At 39.2% G+C, this 14,134-nt stretch overlaps 1 protein-coding gene across 6 annotated transcripts in view; it reads left to right on the plus strand.

The window, feature by feature from the left end:
- Positions 1 to 14,134, plus strand: part of Abhd18 (abhydrolase domain containing 18) — a 47,582-nt gene that overhangs the window by 26,719 nt on the left and 6,729 nt on the right. For 2 of the 6 annotated variants that reach the window (XM_052729937.1, XM_052729936.1), the window contains exons 5-9: positions 2,609 to 2,687; positions 5,535 to 5,552; positions 8,961 to 9,104; positions 12,198 to 12,287; positions 12,938 to 13,039. In XM_052729937.1, the coding sequence (XP_052585897.1) occupies positions 2,609 to 2,687; positions 5,535 to 5,552; positions 8,961 to 9,104; positions 12,198 to 12,287; positions 12,938 to 13,039 (433 nt within the window). Of the gene's footprint in view, positions 1 to 2,608; positions 2,688 to 2,788; positions 2,874 to 3,076; positions 3,173 to 5,524; positions 5,553 to 8,960; positions 9,105 to 12,197; positions 12,288 to 12,937; positions 13,040 to 14,134 lie in introns of those variants that run through there. The other 4 variants (XM_052729941.1, XM_052729938.1, XM_052729939.1 and 1 more) reach the window with 4 other exon arrangements.

Raw genomic sequence — 14,134 nt, forward strand, 5'->3', positions numbered from 1 at the left:
AGAACCTTGATGTTCACCTTTCCTGCAGTGTGGCATCTCTGCAGGGTTTTCCAAACTGCTGCTTGCAGTTAGCCTCTCTTGTAGCTTAGCTTGTTCATTTTTCACCATGGCTTTCTTTTGGTAGAAAGCTTGTAGACCCTTGTGCATCTGCCACCTGCACAGCATTGATGCCTTGAGGGTTTCAGCTTCTGAGACCCTCTGGCTGCTACTTTCTAAAGCTGGCAGTGTTTGGAGTTGTTTCTTGTTATTGGTGGTTTCTGGAACTGCCAAGTCCGAAGTCCACCATGGACATTGCTCTCTGCATCCCAGGTTGGGAAAACCTACTCTAAATTACTTTTTTCACCATATCCTTAAGCCTAAGGCGTATACATTCTAAACTTACATTTCTCTAACTCACTTTATACTAAATCTATGACCTATTTAAACCTACATTCTATAAGTAATTTTTTTTCTACACTACTTTACACTTCTAAGTTTTTCCTGCACTCTGTTGCTACACTCTACCTTCCAGAGAGAGAGAGATCTATAGAGATAAATCTAACGCTGTGGCCTTGCGGTATTTCCTCACCACCTAACCTATACACCCGAGAATAAAATACCATTGCCTTCATTTTTCAATTCCTTATTGGCATGCCTACACTCGCAACGCCCCCTTCAATCCTTTCACCAAGCCCTAGGGTTATTTTTTTAATCTTTTTCTTTGCCCCTGTTCAGGCACCATCTGTGGGGGACCAGCCCCCACACTTATTTACCCTAGGAACTCTTGAGAAATGAGGGATAAAAATAAAATAAATAAAAAAATTTAAAAAAAAAACAGTTACTGTTTTGGGCTGTGGTGGCATACACCTTTAATCCCAGCGCTTGGGAAGCAGAGCCAGGCGGATCTCTGTAAGTTTGAGGCCAGCCTGGTCTACAGAGTGAGATCCAAGACAGGCACAAAAACTACACAGAGAAACCCTGTCTCAAAAAAACAAAAAAGAAATTCCCACTGATACACATTGACCATGTGGTTTTCTGTTTTTACCCATCTGGTTTGGCAGGGTATTAGTAACTTACGTCATTGCATTAAGGTATAACAAACAAAACATAGCATGCAGATTGTTTGATCCTTTCCTTAAATAATTAATTTACAGTATTAAAGGTTGAACCTGGGGTCCTTGCACATGTCAGGGAAGCAAATGCCCTACTACCAAGCTATATCCTCAGAGCAATTGATCAGTTTCTTCCCTTTTAGAAAGAATTTTTAAATGTGTCTATGCATTTGTTTGTGTGAGTGTATGCCACGTGTTTGTAGGTGCCCATGGAGGCCAGAGGAGGTTTCCAGATCCCCTGGAGCTGGAGTTCCTGGCATTTATTAGCTGTCTACTACCCAATCCAAAGTATATGCTTGCTGGGACTGAACTGGTCCTCTGGAAAAGCAGGAAGTACTCTTAACTGCTGAGCCATCTCTCCAGTTTCTTTTTTTGTTTGCTTGCTTGTTTGTTTGTTTGTTGTTAAGTGTGTGTGTGTATACATATGTATGTTTAGTATGTAAATATACTTTTTAAAATTTTTTTTATGGTATTGGGACTGAACCTAGGACCTGGTAAGCACATGGTAAGCAGGTGCTTAGCTTAGTTTATCTGCTTTCTTAGCTGTATCTCGAGTCAGTTAGTTTTGTTTGATGATAACACAACACCACATTAAATAAGTCCATGTCCAAAATATGCTAAAAGTTTGTCATGGCTACAGTTCATTTGTTGTCTCCTTCCCATTTATGGTGTCATAGTAATTTCCTTTTTTAAAAAATTGTAATTTTTTTTATCCTTTTACAATTTCATCATAAACATAGTATCTTTGCCACATTCTTTTTTTTTTTTTTTTTTTTTTTGGTTTTTCGAGACAGGGTTTCTCTGTGTAGCTTTGCGCCTTTCCTGGAACTCACTTGGTAGCCCAGGCTGGCCTCAAACTCACAGAGATCCGCCTGCCTCTGCCTCCCGAGTGCTGGGATTAAAGGCATGAGCCACCACCACCCGGCTTCTTTGCCACATTCTATCCCCCAATATTCTCATTCCATTCTCCATCCTACCAAATCCCTAACTTCCTGAGGCTTCCTCTTGGTTTCATGCTTTTTGTTCCTAAGAGAAAGTAGATTTATAATATTCTTGTAGCCATTGAGATGGCTGAGTGGATAGAGACGCTTTATGTTAAGGCTGACAAACAAAGTTCAATTCCTAGGACTCATGTGGTAGAAGAAAAGAACTCCTGCAAGTTGTTCTCTGACTTCTGACATATATCAGGGCATACCTACACATACACACACACAAAAAAGGAAGTAAGTAAACATAAATCCAATGGCCCATCCTTTTAGAGAAAGAGAGAATTTAATTATAATACTCTTTAAATTGAAAGTTTAGAGCCAGGCATGATGAGTCACACCTGTAATCCCAGCACTTGGGAGGCTAGGGTAGGAGTACCACAAGTTTGAGGCCAGCCTGAGCTACATAGTAAGTTCCAGGCCAGCCTGAGTTATATAATGGCAAGACCCTCTCACAAATTAAGTTACTATATATGGATGTATAGTTTGTAGCTAAAGCCCTTTAAAGAAAATTTCATTTTTTTTTTATAGGTTCCAATTTATTGTGCCTAAGGAATGGAACAGCAGATACAGACCTGTGTGCATTCATCTGGCTGGAACAGGAGACCATGTAAGGCTGGCGACATCGTAGTACTTCAGCTCTAGAAAATCCTTAGCACTTCTCCTCAGCACTTGCCTATTGTATTCTAAGTGTGTCATCTCTTTCCTTAGCATTACTGGAGGCGCAGAACTCTCATGGCTCGTCCTATGATTAAGGAGGCCCGAATGGCTTCATTGTTGCTAGAAAACCCTTATTATATCCTTTTGTTATACTTTAAAAATTTCTTTATCTCATTATTTATATATTTACGCTTCAAAAGAATAGTCAGTAGTACTTTTTTTTTAAAGATTTATTTCATTTTATGTGTATGGGTGTTTTGCCTGCATGTGTACCATATGTGTGCTTGGTGTTTGTGGAGACCAGAAGAGGGAGCCAGAGCCCCTGGAACTGATATGACAGTTGTGAGCTGCCCAGTGGTATTGGGAATCGAACCTAGGTAACCTAGAAGAACATCCAGTGCTCTCCAGTGCTGAGCCATCTCTCCAGCCCCATTGGTAACTAACTTTTCAAAACAAGTTAAATCCAGTTATCAAGTCAGAAAATATTTAAAAAGCAAGAATGAAAGATTATTTTATGCCTTTTTAAAAGAAATGTAATGAAAAGTAGCAATGGGAGTTCAAGGCCAGCTTTGGATAGATAGTGAGTTTGAGGCCAACCTGAGCTAAAAAAAAATCCTGGAAAAACAAAACAAAACAAAAAAACCCTAAAGGCCAGGTGTGGTGGTGCACGCCTTTAATCCCAGCACTCAGGAAGCAGTGCGAGGACAGCCTGGTCTACAAAGTGAGTTCCAGGACAAGCTCCAAAAGCTACACAGAGAAATCCTGTCTTGAAAAACAAAAAATAAAACAAAAATGCATCATATATAGTGGCACATTCCTTTAACCCAGGTGCTCAGGAGGTTGAAGCAGGAAAGTTGTGAGTTGGAACCAGCTTAGGCTTAATCATGAGACTAACATAGTATTTTATCCTATTTATAATAATGATTAATTGTACTTTTAGTTCTTGAGGTTCTTATGCTGGACTTAATAAGTCAAAAGTTTGTCATTAAAGAAATGTTCATTTTTTAAAATGCATTTATAGTAAAGATAGAGGTCTAGAACAATACTTAATTTTGAAGATGCCATCAGCCTATTCATAGAAAAAAATAAACTGATGCCCAACATTTCTAGTAATAAAAGAAATGTAAAATTCAACATTTCCCAGTGTTTCTTAAATAATAAACACAATATTTAGAAAAGCTACTGTGAATGGGGAACTTACTACAAATGACTGAAAATCAGTGTAGCTCAATACAAAAGCAATTTTAATATATGTAGTAGGAGTCTTAAAACATCTCACATCTACCTGGGGAGATAGCCCAATCAGCAAAGTGCCTGCACACAATCACTGAGAACCTGAGTTCAGATCCCCAGAACTCACATAAAAGAGCAAGACATTGGTACTCATCCATAACCCCCGTACTGGGGAGGTAAAGACAAATGGATTCCTGGAGCTCATTGGCCAAGGTGGACAGTGATTGATGAAGATGGTAGTGTCAACCTCTGGTCTCCACAGGAACCAGCACGCACGCACACACACACACACACACACACACACACACACACACACACACACACACAGCCATCTCACATCTGGGCAAAGTGTAGCTTGGTGATAGAGTTGGCCTAGCATGTGAGCTCCTGGATTCAGTCCCTTTGTATACTACAAAGGAGAAAATAAAGGAAAAATAAACTCTCAGATCTCTTGATGGGAATTTTTTTTCAGTCTGGCAAATTTATTCTAAGAATATAGTACAACAACAAAAAAACTACACATAGAAAATATGCTTATGTATCTTTACTTATATAAGACAATAGAAATTAATATGCATTGGAGAGAAACTACTGAGTAGCGTGGTTCCTAATACTGGAGTGCACACAGTTGGTTGTGCTGTTGATTGCTTCCGCACTCGTGTCCTCAAACCTGCCACTCACCTTTTTGTATTTGTTTTCTCACTTGTAAGTGGGAGTCCTTTCTTAGGTCAGACAGAATATTAAATACTCAGCACAGCTTAGAATAGTATTTGGTAAATATTAAGCATTTCTTAAGTTTAAGTGAGTTGAGAATCATTTGTGAACATATTATGGTGTAAAAGTGGGATATTAGACCATGTTCTTTCAGTGGTAGAACAAATGCACAAGGTTCTGGGTAAATCCCTAATAACCAAAGCAAGACAGAAACAAACTCAAACCATGTGGAATGGAAAAGAGGGGAAAAAAACTATACATTAGGAAAACTACTGGAAATAATTTAAAAATATTAGTGTCAATGTTTGTAGATAAAGTAGTTTTGAATACTTTTCTATATTTCCTAGATTTCTGAAATAAACATTTACATAAGTTGTATCAATAAGCCAGGCAGTAGTGGTGCACACCTTTAATCCCAGCACTTGGGAGGTAGGGGCAGGTGGATCTCTGTGAGTTTGAGGCCAGCCTGATCTACAAAGTGAGTTCCAAGACAGCCAAGGCAACACAGAGAAACCCTGTCTTGAAAAAAATTATATTAACAAATTTCATTTTAAATCTAAATTGAAGATTGTGTAACCTTGTAAGTATACTTAGTATATTAATTTATATATTTCAAAAAAGTGAATTACTTGGTTTGTGATTATATCTCAGTAAAGCTATGTAAATTAAAAGAAAAATAACTAAGTTGAAAAATCTGAGGACTTCTAAACAGCATTTGAAGTAACTAGGAAGTATTTATTTGGGTGTTTTATTCAAATTTAACTCTTGTGCTTAAATGATATTTTCTGAGATGAGTATATTTAATTATTTTAAAATTTTCTCTTTGACCTATCTTCTCAAATGGCTGCAGGAAGCCCAAGGACCAAGTGTAAGTATCTGTCACCTTCATTGTCCTTATTCCTGCAGTCTTTAGGACAAATGTTTGGTAGTCTTTAGTTAACCATTTCTTCAGCTGACTTGTAAAACTTAGTAAGAATATTGTCTTTAATTCTTATTTTTTAAGATTTTTACATTTTAATGTCTGGTAAGGTGATAGATTTAGAAACCTAAGTAGGCTGATTTTCAGATTATATCTTATTTGTGAAATTATACCTGAACAAAAGATAAGACTTTGTCCTTTTTAAATACATTTTTTTAAATCACTGTGTATATGTGTGTTGGGCAGGGGGTTGGTATGCGCATGTGAGTGGTAGGTGCCCATAGAATCCAGAAGGAAAACACTGGATGCCCTGAAGCTGGAGTTATATATGGATGCCAGGAACCAAATCCAGGTCCTCTGCAATAACAGTATGAGTTCTTAACCTCTGAGCCACCTCTCCTGTCCCCAAACTTTGTATTTTTAAAAGTACTCTTATTTATTTAGGTTTTTTTTTTTTTTTTTTTTTCAAAGACTTGAAAGGAGTGTGATTGAAAAAATGGTCAAAATGACATTTGGGGAAGAAGTATGTGGGGTGATTTTTCTCCAAATGGGTAAAGGATTTGAAGATACTTGTATCTTGGGTAAATGCTCATCAAAAGGTGACTTTGGCTAAAAAAGAATCCGATAATCAAGTTGATAGGATAACCAATTCTGTGAACAGTTAGTTAGCCTCTTTTTCCAGCCATTCCTGTCTTTGCCTGGTGTATCCATGAATAAAGTAGCCACAGTGGCAGAAATGGAGGTTATGAATGGACTGGATAATATGGACTTTCACTCACCAAGGCTGACCAGGCTACAGCTGCTGCTGAGTGCCCAATCTGTCAACAGCAGAAATCAACACTGAGCCCCCATATGACACCATTCCCTGGGGTGACCAGCCAGTAACCTGTTGGTAGATTGACTACATTGGACCTTCCTTCATGAAAAAGGCAAAGCTTTGTCCTTATTGGAATACTTATTCTAGTTATGAATTTTCCTTTCCTATACATAATGCTTCTGCCAAAACTACCATCTGTGAACTTAGACAATGCCATATCCCCTGTCGTGGTATTCCACACAGCATTGCATCTGACCAAGGAGCTCACTTCACAGCCAAAGTGTGACAGTGGACTTGTGCTCATAGAATGCACTGGTCTTACCACATTCCCACCATCCTGAAGCAGCTGGCTTGACAGAACAGTGGAATGGCCTTTTGAAGACATAGTTACCATGTCAATTAGGTAGCAGTAGCCAGGAGGGTTGGGCAGGGTTCTCAAGAGGGAAGTATATGATTTGGATCAGCATCCAATGTGCCTTGCTTACTGTGAAGACTGAGTTAGAGTGAACTTTGTGAAACTATGTGAAAGTTAAAGTCCAAGCTAAAGAGTTCAAGAATTTTCAGTCTGGAACCAAACCCTGAAATCAAATATAGGACGTATCTTTTTCCTTATCCATAAGTTGCTGAAAAACCAGAGTTTATTTAGTCTAATAAGAAACACCCTGAGTTAATAAAAGACTGTGACTCACACAGACTGAGGTTGGAATGATAACTTGTCATTTACTAATTATATAACCTGGCCTCTTTAGTTTGAGTTAACTCATTTATAGAATCAGGATACTAATGATTTCTTCCATGCAGAATTGTTTTTAGAATTATGTTTAGAAAATATTGTTCCTGATCCGTGTAGTGGTGTACATCTTTGATCCCAGCACTCAGGAGACAGAGCCAGGTGGAACTCTCAGTTCCAGGACAGGCAGGGCTACACCAAAAAACCCTATCTCCAAAAAAGAAAGAAGAAAGAAAACATTGTTTCTTACATTATGTACTCAAGAAATGTACTGGTCTGGGGTGGAGCTGGTGTTCAGTAGTAGAGCCGTTGCCTAGTGTAGACAAGGCCCAGCATTTGATCCACAGCCTTAAAAAAGAGTAGTAATGATGATGGTCCAGTTTGTTTCCTTTTTTCTTCAAAGAGTTCAACAGAAATACAGTGGCTTACAGTTTAAATCTGTAAATCAAAATTTATTGCTCTTGCTTTCTTTGGCTGGGATCGGGAGGTGGAGACTGAATGAGGTACCTCACTAAGTTGTCCAAGCTGGCCTATTTCAACCTCCAAAGAGATGCGATTACAGTCATGGATCATCATGTCCATTTTCTCCCTTTTAAAAAATCACCAAAAGTGAGTAAACAAAGAACAAAGATTACAAAAGAAAGAAAATGAACAGTTGGACCAGTCCACTGTACATATCTTTGTCCCAGATCCTCAAACTAGTATCCCTTATGAAAAGAACCAACTGAGGAGTGACAGGGAGCAGTGCTTCAGAACTCAGAATTTCCATGAAGGGTTAAGATAAATTTTGTAATCAAATATAGAAAATTGGCTTCAAGACAGGAAACAAGTAAAGTGGGGTCTTTTCTGATGGAATGTGATCCATTTTAACGGAGGAGAGCATTTGATTTGTTGTTAGCATTTTTGAAACAGGTTTTCACTGTGGAGCCCAAGCTGAGCCTGAACCCCTGCTCCTACTTTAGCATTTCAATGAACTCTTTTCAAAATGTACACAAATTCACTTAGTGTTTATTCCTTACATTAATTCTGTGAAGAGATGAGTAGTTTGAAATCAGAACCTCAGCCACTTCAGAGTTTAACATCTACTGTCTTCAAAGTCTCTACTTGAAGAAAGTGGGCTTCTCTTTATAGAACTCCCCTGATGCAGGGCACAGTGGCCCACCAGCAATGCCAGAACTTGTGAAGCAAAGGGTAGTGGATCAGAAGTTCAGCATCACCCTGTGTCAAAAAATAATAATAACAGAAAATTCCAGATATGTTGGTTTTTGTTTAAATTAATCTAGCCAGGTTTCATGGCACTACCTGTAATCCCAGCACTAAGGCTAGAGCAGATAGATCTAGAATTCAAGGTCATTCCAATACACATAGCAAGGTCCAGTCTCAAAAGTTAATTGATTAAAACACGTTTTTGAAGTCAGACATGGTAACACATATCTGAAATCTCAGCACTTAGGAGGCAGAGGCAGGAAGATCTCAAATTTGAGGCCACCATGGGCTACATAAGAGCTCACTGCTAGCCTGAGTTACAAAGCAAGCTGTAATGTAACTATGGGCCAGCAAAATGGCTGAACTGGTAAAAATCAATTGCAGCACAAACCTGGCAACCTAATGTCAATCTCTGGGACCCACATAAAGGTGGAAGGAGAAAATTGATTCCATCCACAAAGTTGTCTTCTGACTTCTACACACACCATGGCATGCATACATGTACACATGCATCAGTAGACACCCATACACAATAATTTCTTAACTTTTAAAAGTATTAAAATGTAAACACATTAATAAATCATTTTCTGTTTTGTTTTGTGAGGCTAGAAGATCCAGCTTAAAAAATGTGTCTGACCTATTTGTGATGGGAGGCGCTCTTATTCTGGAGTCTGCAGCTCTCTTGCACTGGCTAGAGAGGGAAGGTTATGGACCTCTTGGGATGACTGGAATATCCATGGGAGGACATGTGAGTCTTTTCAGCTTATATTTCATTACCATCATTTTTGTAAATAGAAGTAATTTTAAGTGTACTTGAGGCATGAACTTAATGTTGGCATATAATGTTGGTGAAAGTAGGAAGTAGAAATATTTCCAATAATGAAGTGTTATTTTGTGTAATTCATGTAGACAAGCATATATTGTACAATTCCAGGTATAACTCAGATTTCAGATTTAATATTTATTTATACCTGGAATTGTACAATATATGCTTGTCTACATGAATTACACACACAAAAAAAGTTGACTACAGCCGGGCGGTGGTGGCGCACGCTTTTAATCCCAGCACTCGGGAGGCAGAGGCAGGCGGATCTCTGTGAGTTCGAGGCCAGCCTGGGCTACCAAGTGAGTCCCAGGAAAGGTGCAAAGCTACACAGAGAAACCCTGTCTCGAAAAACCAAAAAAAAAAAAAAAAAGTTGACTACAAAGCCAGGCAGTGGTTGTGCATGCTTTTAATCGCAGCCCTTTGGAGGCAGAGGCAGATAGATCTCTGTGAGTTCAAGGCTAGCCTGGTCTCCATAGTGAGTTCCAGGACTACACAGAGAAAAACAAAAATTTTAAAAAATTGATTACAAAAAAATCTAACTTTTCAAGGGTCTTTTCAATATATTCAAAGTGTTTCCTTACTTTTGCTACTGGTCAGAAGAGAAATGAATTTGGAGGTGCTTTCTAATTTTTTTAGTGTATATTAATTATCTAACATAATAGGTTTCATTTGTGACATTTCATTATGTACACATAATGTATTTTATGATATTCAAAATATTATGTACACATAATGTATTTTGATGATATTCACTTTCATTTAATACCTTTCTCCATCCCCAGTACAATGAACCTATGCTTTGTTTTCTAGACTACACTGAACAGACTCCTAATTGGTTTCTCTGTGCCAAGTCTTTTCTCCCATTCTTTTTTTTATTATTGAAAAAAATGTTTACATACAATATATTCTGATCAGACGGGTAATGCCTGGGGGGGGGGGGGGCGCTCACCAACCTAAGACAGAGCGCCTGTGTGGCCTGGGCAGGCGTCTCCATGACGGGTAAAGTGACCTGCTGACTTCCCACACAACCTAAGTCAGAAGCTCATTTTTTAGTAAAAGGAGGACCTGTAGGGTCCTGGCCCCTGTTTTGGGTAACTGTTGCCTTGCTTGGTGACCTGGACCTTGATATCCTCCCTATGCTAATTCCCTGCCGGGTTCCACCCTCCTGAATGCTTAAGGGAAGTTCCTTGTCTGTGTATCCTGCATAATGGGCGTTAACAGCTTAGATGCAAGATTGTAAAACATTGGTAGCAAACTTCTGCCCTCCGGGGTTCTCCCATTGTGCTGTAAGCCTGTATTTAAGACCTCTTCCCTCCTTCAATAAACAGCATTTGGCATTAAAAAAAATTTTTTAATCTGATCACATTTTTTACCTCTCTGAACTCCTTCCACATCCTCACCATCTCCCTACCCATCCAATCCACACACTTTTTCTTTCTTTAAAAAACAAGCAAACACACAAAACCCAAGAAATGCATATACACACAAAACCCCCCTCAAAAAAAATTGGAAACCAAAGACCAATTTTCTTAAGATCAATAAGACACACACACACACCCCAAAAAAAGCCCAAAGGAAGTTAGATGAGATGAAAAGTCTACAAAAATACCGTTGTATTTGTTTTGTGTTGGCCATCTCTTCCCAGGCATAGGACCTAGGAGGAGATTCATTTTTCCCCTTTCAAGTGGTACCAATTGCAGACAGCTTCTTGGTTAGGAATGGGACCCCCCCCACCCCATGCCAACTTCTCAGGGCTGGTACCCAATCTGGTTTGAACCTGTTCAGGCCCTGTGCCTTCCCGGGTCTCTGAGTTCATATGTGTGTCCGTTTTGTTGTGTCTGGAAGACACTATTTCCTTGGAGTCATTCACTACCTCTGGCTCTTAACAGTCTTTCCACCCCCTCTTTGCTTCCTTCTGCTCTGCATAAGCTCCTGAGCTCTGAGCAAAGGGTTGATGAAACCATCCCATTTAAGGCCAAGTACTCTAAAGCCTCTTTTTTGTTTGTTTGTTTTTTGAGATGGGGCTGCTCTGTGTAGACCAGGTTGGCCTCAGACTCAGAGATCTGCCTGCCTCTGCCCCACTCCCCACACTCCAGTGCTGGGATTAAAGGCATATGCCACTCCTCTGTGGCCCAAAGCATCCTACTACTTGTACACCGTCCAGTTATGGCTCTCTGGTAGTTCTCATCTACGGCAAGAAGCCGCCTCTCTGATGAGAGCTAAGTGAGACACTGATCTGAGTCCCAGACTGGTTTCTTTAAGTTTTTCCTCTCTGGTATAACTTGAATGCTCTTAAGTCAGATTTTTGCTTTCTCCTGCTCAAAATGTGCTGGCTTCCCAGGGCTCTAGCTGTGTCAGGCACTAATGTCTCTATAGCGCCCCCTTGTGCCATCACCTAGCCAAACAACAGCCTTACAGCTTCCTTCCCACCAGCTTCATCTGCAAACTGTGCCTCATCCCTCGTACATTTCCACAGTGCTATACCATAATTGCTTGCTGTACTGTATTCTCCATGAAGCACTTAGTGCAGTTAGTATCTGAAGTGTGCTCTGGTCAATTACATAACATGTATTTGTCATTAGGTGTGTGTGCGCGCGCGCATGTGTGTGTGTGTGTGTGTGTTAGTTTTATATTTTTAAAAATGGATTTGAAGTTCGCTACGGATGATCATTTGAATTGTAAAAACTTAAATTCAGAATGTTACTCAAAGCCAGGAGTGGCAAGTGCATGCTTGTAGTTCCAACACTAGAGAGACTGAAGGAAAAGAGCACAAGTGTGAAGCAGAAGCAGCCTGTGTACACAGAAAGACTATCTCAGAAAATTTGAAATAAAGCCTTTGTAGTTTCTTGCTTCCTAGAAGGGACTTTCTATGTTGTTGAATTTATAATTTGAGGGCATTCTATAAGTATTACAGCCCTTGGGTTCATGTCTTCTCTCACCCACTCCCAACTATACAAAGTACTTTTTAGTATTAAGTATTTTCACATTAATAAATTTACTTGTGTCACATTACAGATGGCCTCCTTAGCAGTATCCAACTGGCCCAAGCCCATGCCATTAATTCCATGCCTGTCTTGGTCCACAGCATCTGGGGTCTTCACTACGGTAATTGGATTGCAATTGAAACTTGATAACATGTGCTTAAATATAGTTATCTTGGTGGCCCCCAAAATCACTCCTAGGTTTAGTGACTGCTAGAAGGAATAACAGAACATATACTCTCTCTCCATTTTATACACACTCAGAGAGAGGCGCACACTTAACTTTAACAAAAGGATATGACAGAAAATAAACAAAAGGAAAAGGCACATGAGGCAGACCTGGTGTAGGTTTCCAAGGGTCCGTGCCCAGCCAGATCTCGTGGTTTATGCTTAATTCCTCTAGCAATCACTTGTAACAAATGGTAAAATGCTGCTCATCACTGAGCCTATCAGAGTTAAGAGTCTGGGGTCAGTGGTTAGATGCCCTCTGCCTTGAATGTACCAGAAGTTGAGAAGGAATTTCAGTGTTATACAGAATGCAGACTTGTACAAACAGTATGACTACAGTGACCCACTCTCATCATTTAGTGAAAGTTGCATATCAGTGTAAAAGCCGCTTATTGATCAAATTTCCAGACTCCACTCCAGGACATAAACAGGCTTTTAAAGGCTAGATAACCTCAAGCCCAATTATATTAACCCTCTTATACAGTAATTAATAAAGATAAAAGTACTACACAAGCTATGTCATGATTTGATCTTACTTTATTTCAGGGTGTATTGAGTAAATCAATTAATTGGCGGGAGCTGGAAAAGCAGTATTATACACAGACAGTTTATGAAGAAGAAATTATTCATATGCTTGAATACTGTGGGGTAAGTTTTTTCTTTGTTAGTTTGGTTGGTTGGTTTTTCCATGTGACTAGTCTGTGTCATGTAGATGTAACCAACCCTCTTATTAAATAAGAAACAAAGAACCAATGCAAAGAAGAAAGCCAAGAGGTCAGAGCTAAGAGCTAAAACCTTACCCTTCCTCCTGCGGTGGTCCTACCTCTCCGAACCAGAGCTACTTCCTGTGTTAAAGTCTTTATAAAGACTTTTGGTTCTGCCTTCTCAGTGGTTGTAAACCCAACCACATGACCACCTCGTCACTGCCTGTCTGCCATTGACCTCCAGGTCTTCTATGGTTGGTATTGAGATTAAAGGCATGTGTCTCCAATGCTGGCTGTATCCCTGAACACACAGAGATCTACCTAGCTCTGCCTACCAAGTGCTGGGATTAAAGGTGTGCGCCACCACTGCCCGGCTTTCCTCTGACTTGCTAATAGCTCTGACCCCCGGCAACTTTATTTATTAACATACAAATAGCATTTTAGTACAAAATAAAATATCACCATAGTGTCAAGCTGACAAAAACTAACCAGCATACTCCCTAAACAACCTATTATATTATGTAATGTTTCTGGGGGTTTTGCTTTTTTTTTGTACATGTGCAAAGCAACACAAAATATTTTCTCACCCGTTCTTTAAATTATTCATGTTTCCTTACTCTTTTCTGATATAAAATAGTCTATTATATAGATTGATATACCATGATTTATAATTAATCCTTGTTAATAGATATATGTGTTCTTCTCACTTACTTTAACACACAGTGCTACAATGATCAACTTTATACATACATTATTATACAAGTATCATTTTCTAGAAATACTATTTGCTGGGTCAAAGGGCCTATCATTTGCAGTGTGGTTAGATTCTAATTTTAGTTGTATCAGTCTAGACTACAGGAGAAAGATCTCTTTCTCCATTAATTCACAAATTCAGTATGTGAACAAATGTGAGGAAATTTTAAAACCCTGTTACCAGGTAAACTCACCAGAGAACACACATGGGCATCCTCCTCCTTTTTCTCCTTTTTAAATTTTATTTATTTATGTATTTTATGTATGAATGTTTTGTCTGTATGTT

Source organism: Peromyscus californicus, unplaced genomic scaffold, assembly GCF_007827085.1.
Source record: "Peromyscus californicus insignis strain IS unplaced genomic scaffold, ASM782708v3 Scaffold_9__1_contigs__length_137607984, whole genome shotgun sequence".
Classification (NCBI taxonomy): domain Eukaryota; kingdom Metazoa; phylum Chordata; class Mammalia; order Rodentia; family Cricetidae; genus Peromyscus; species Peromyscus californicus.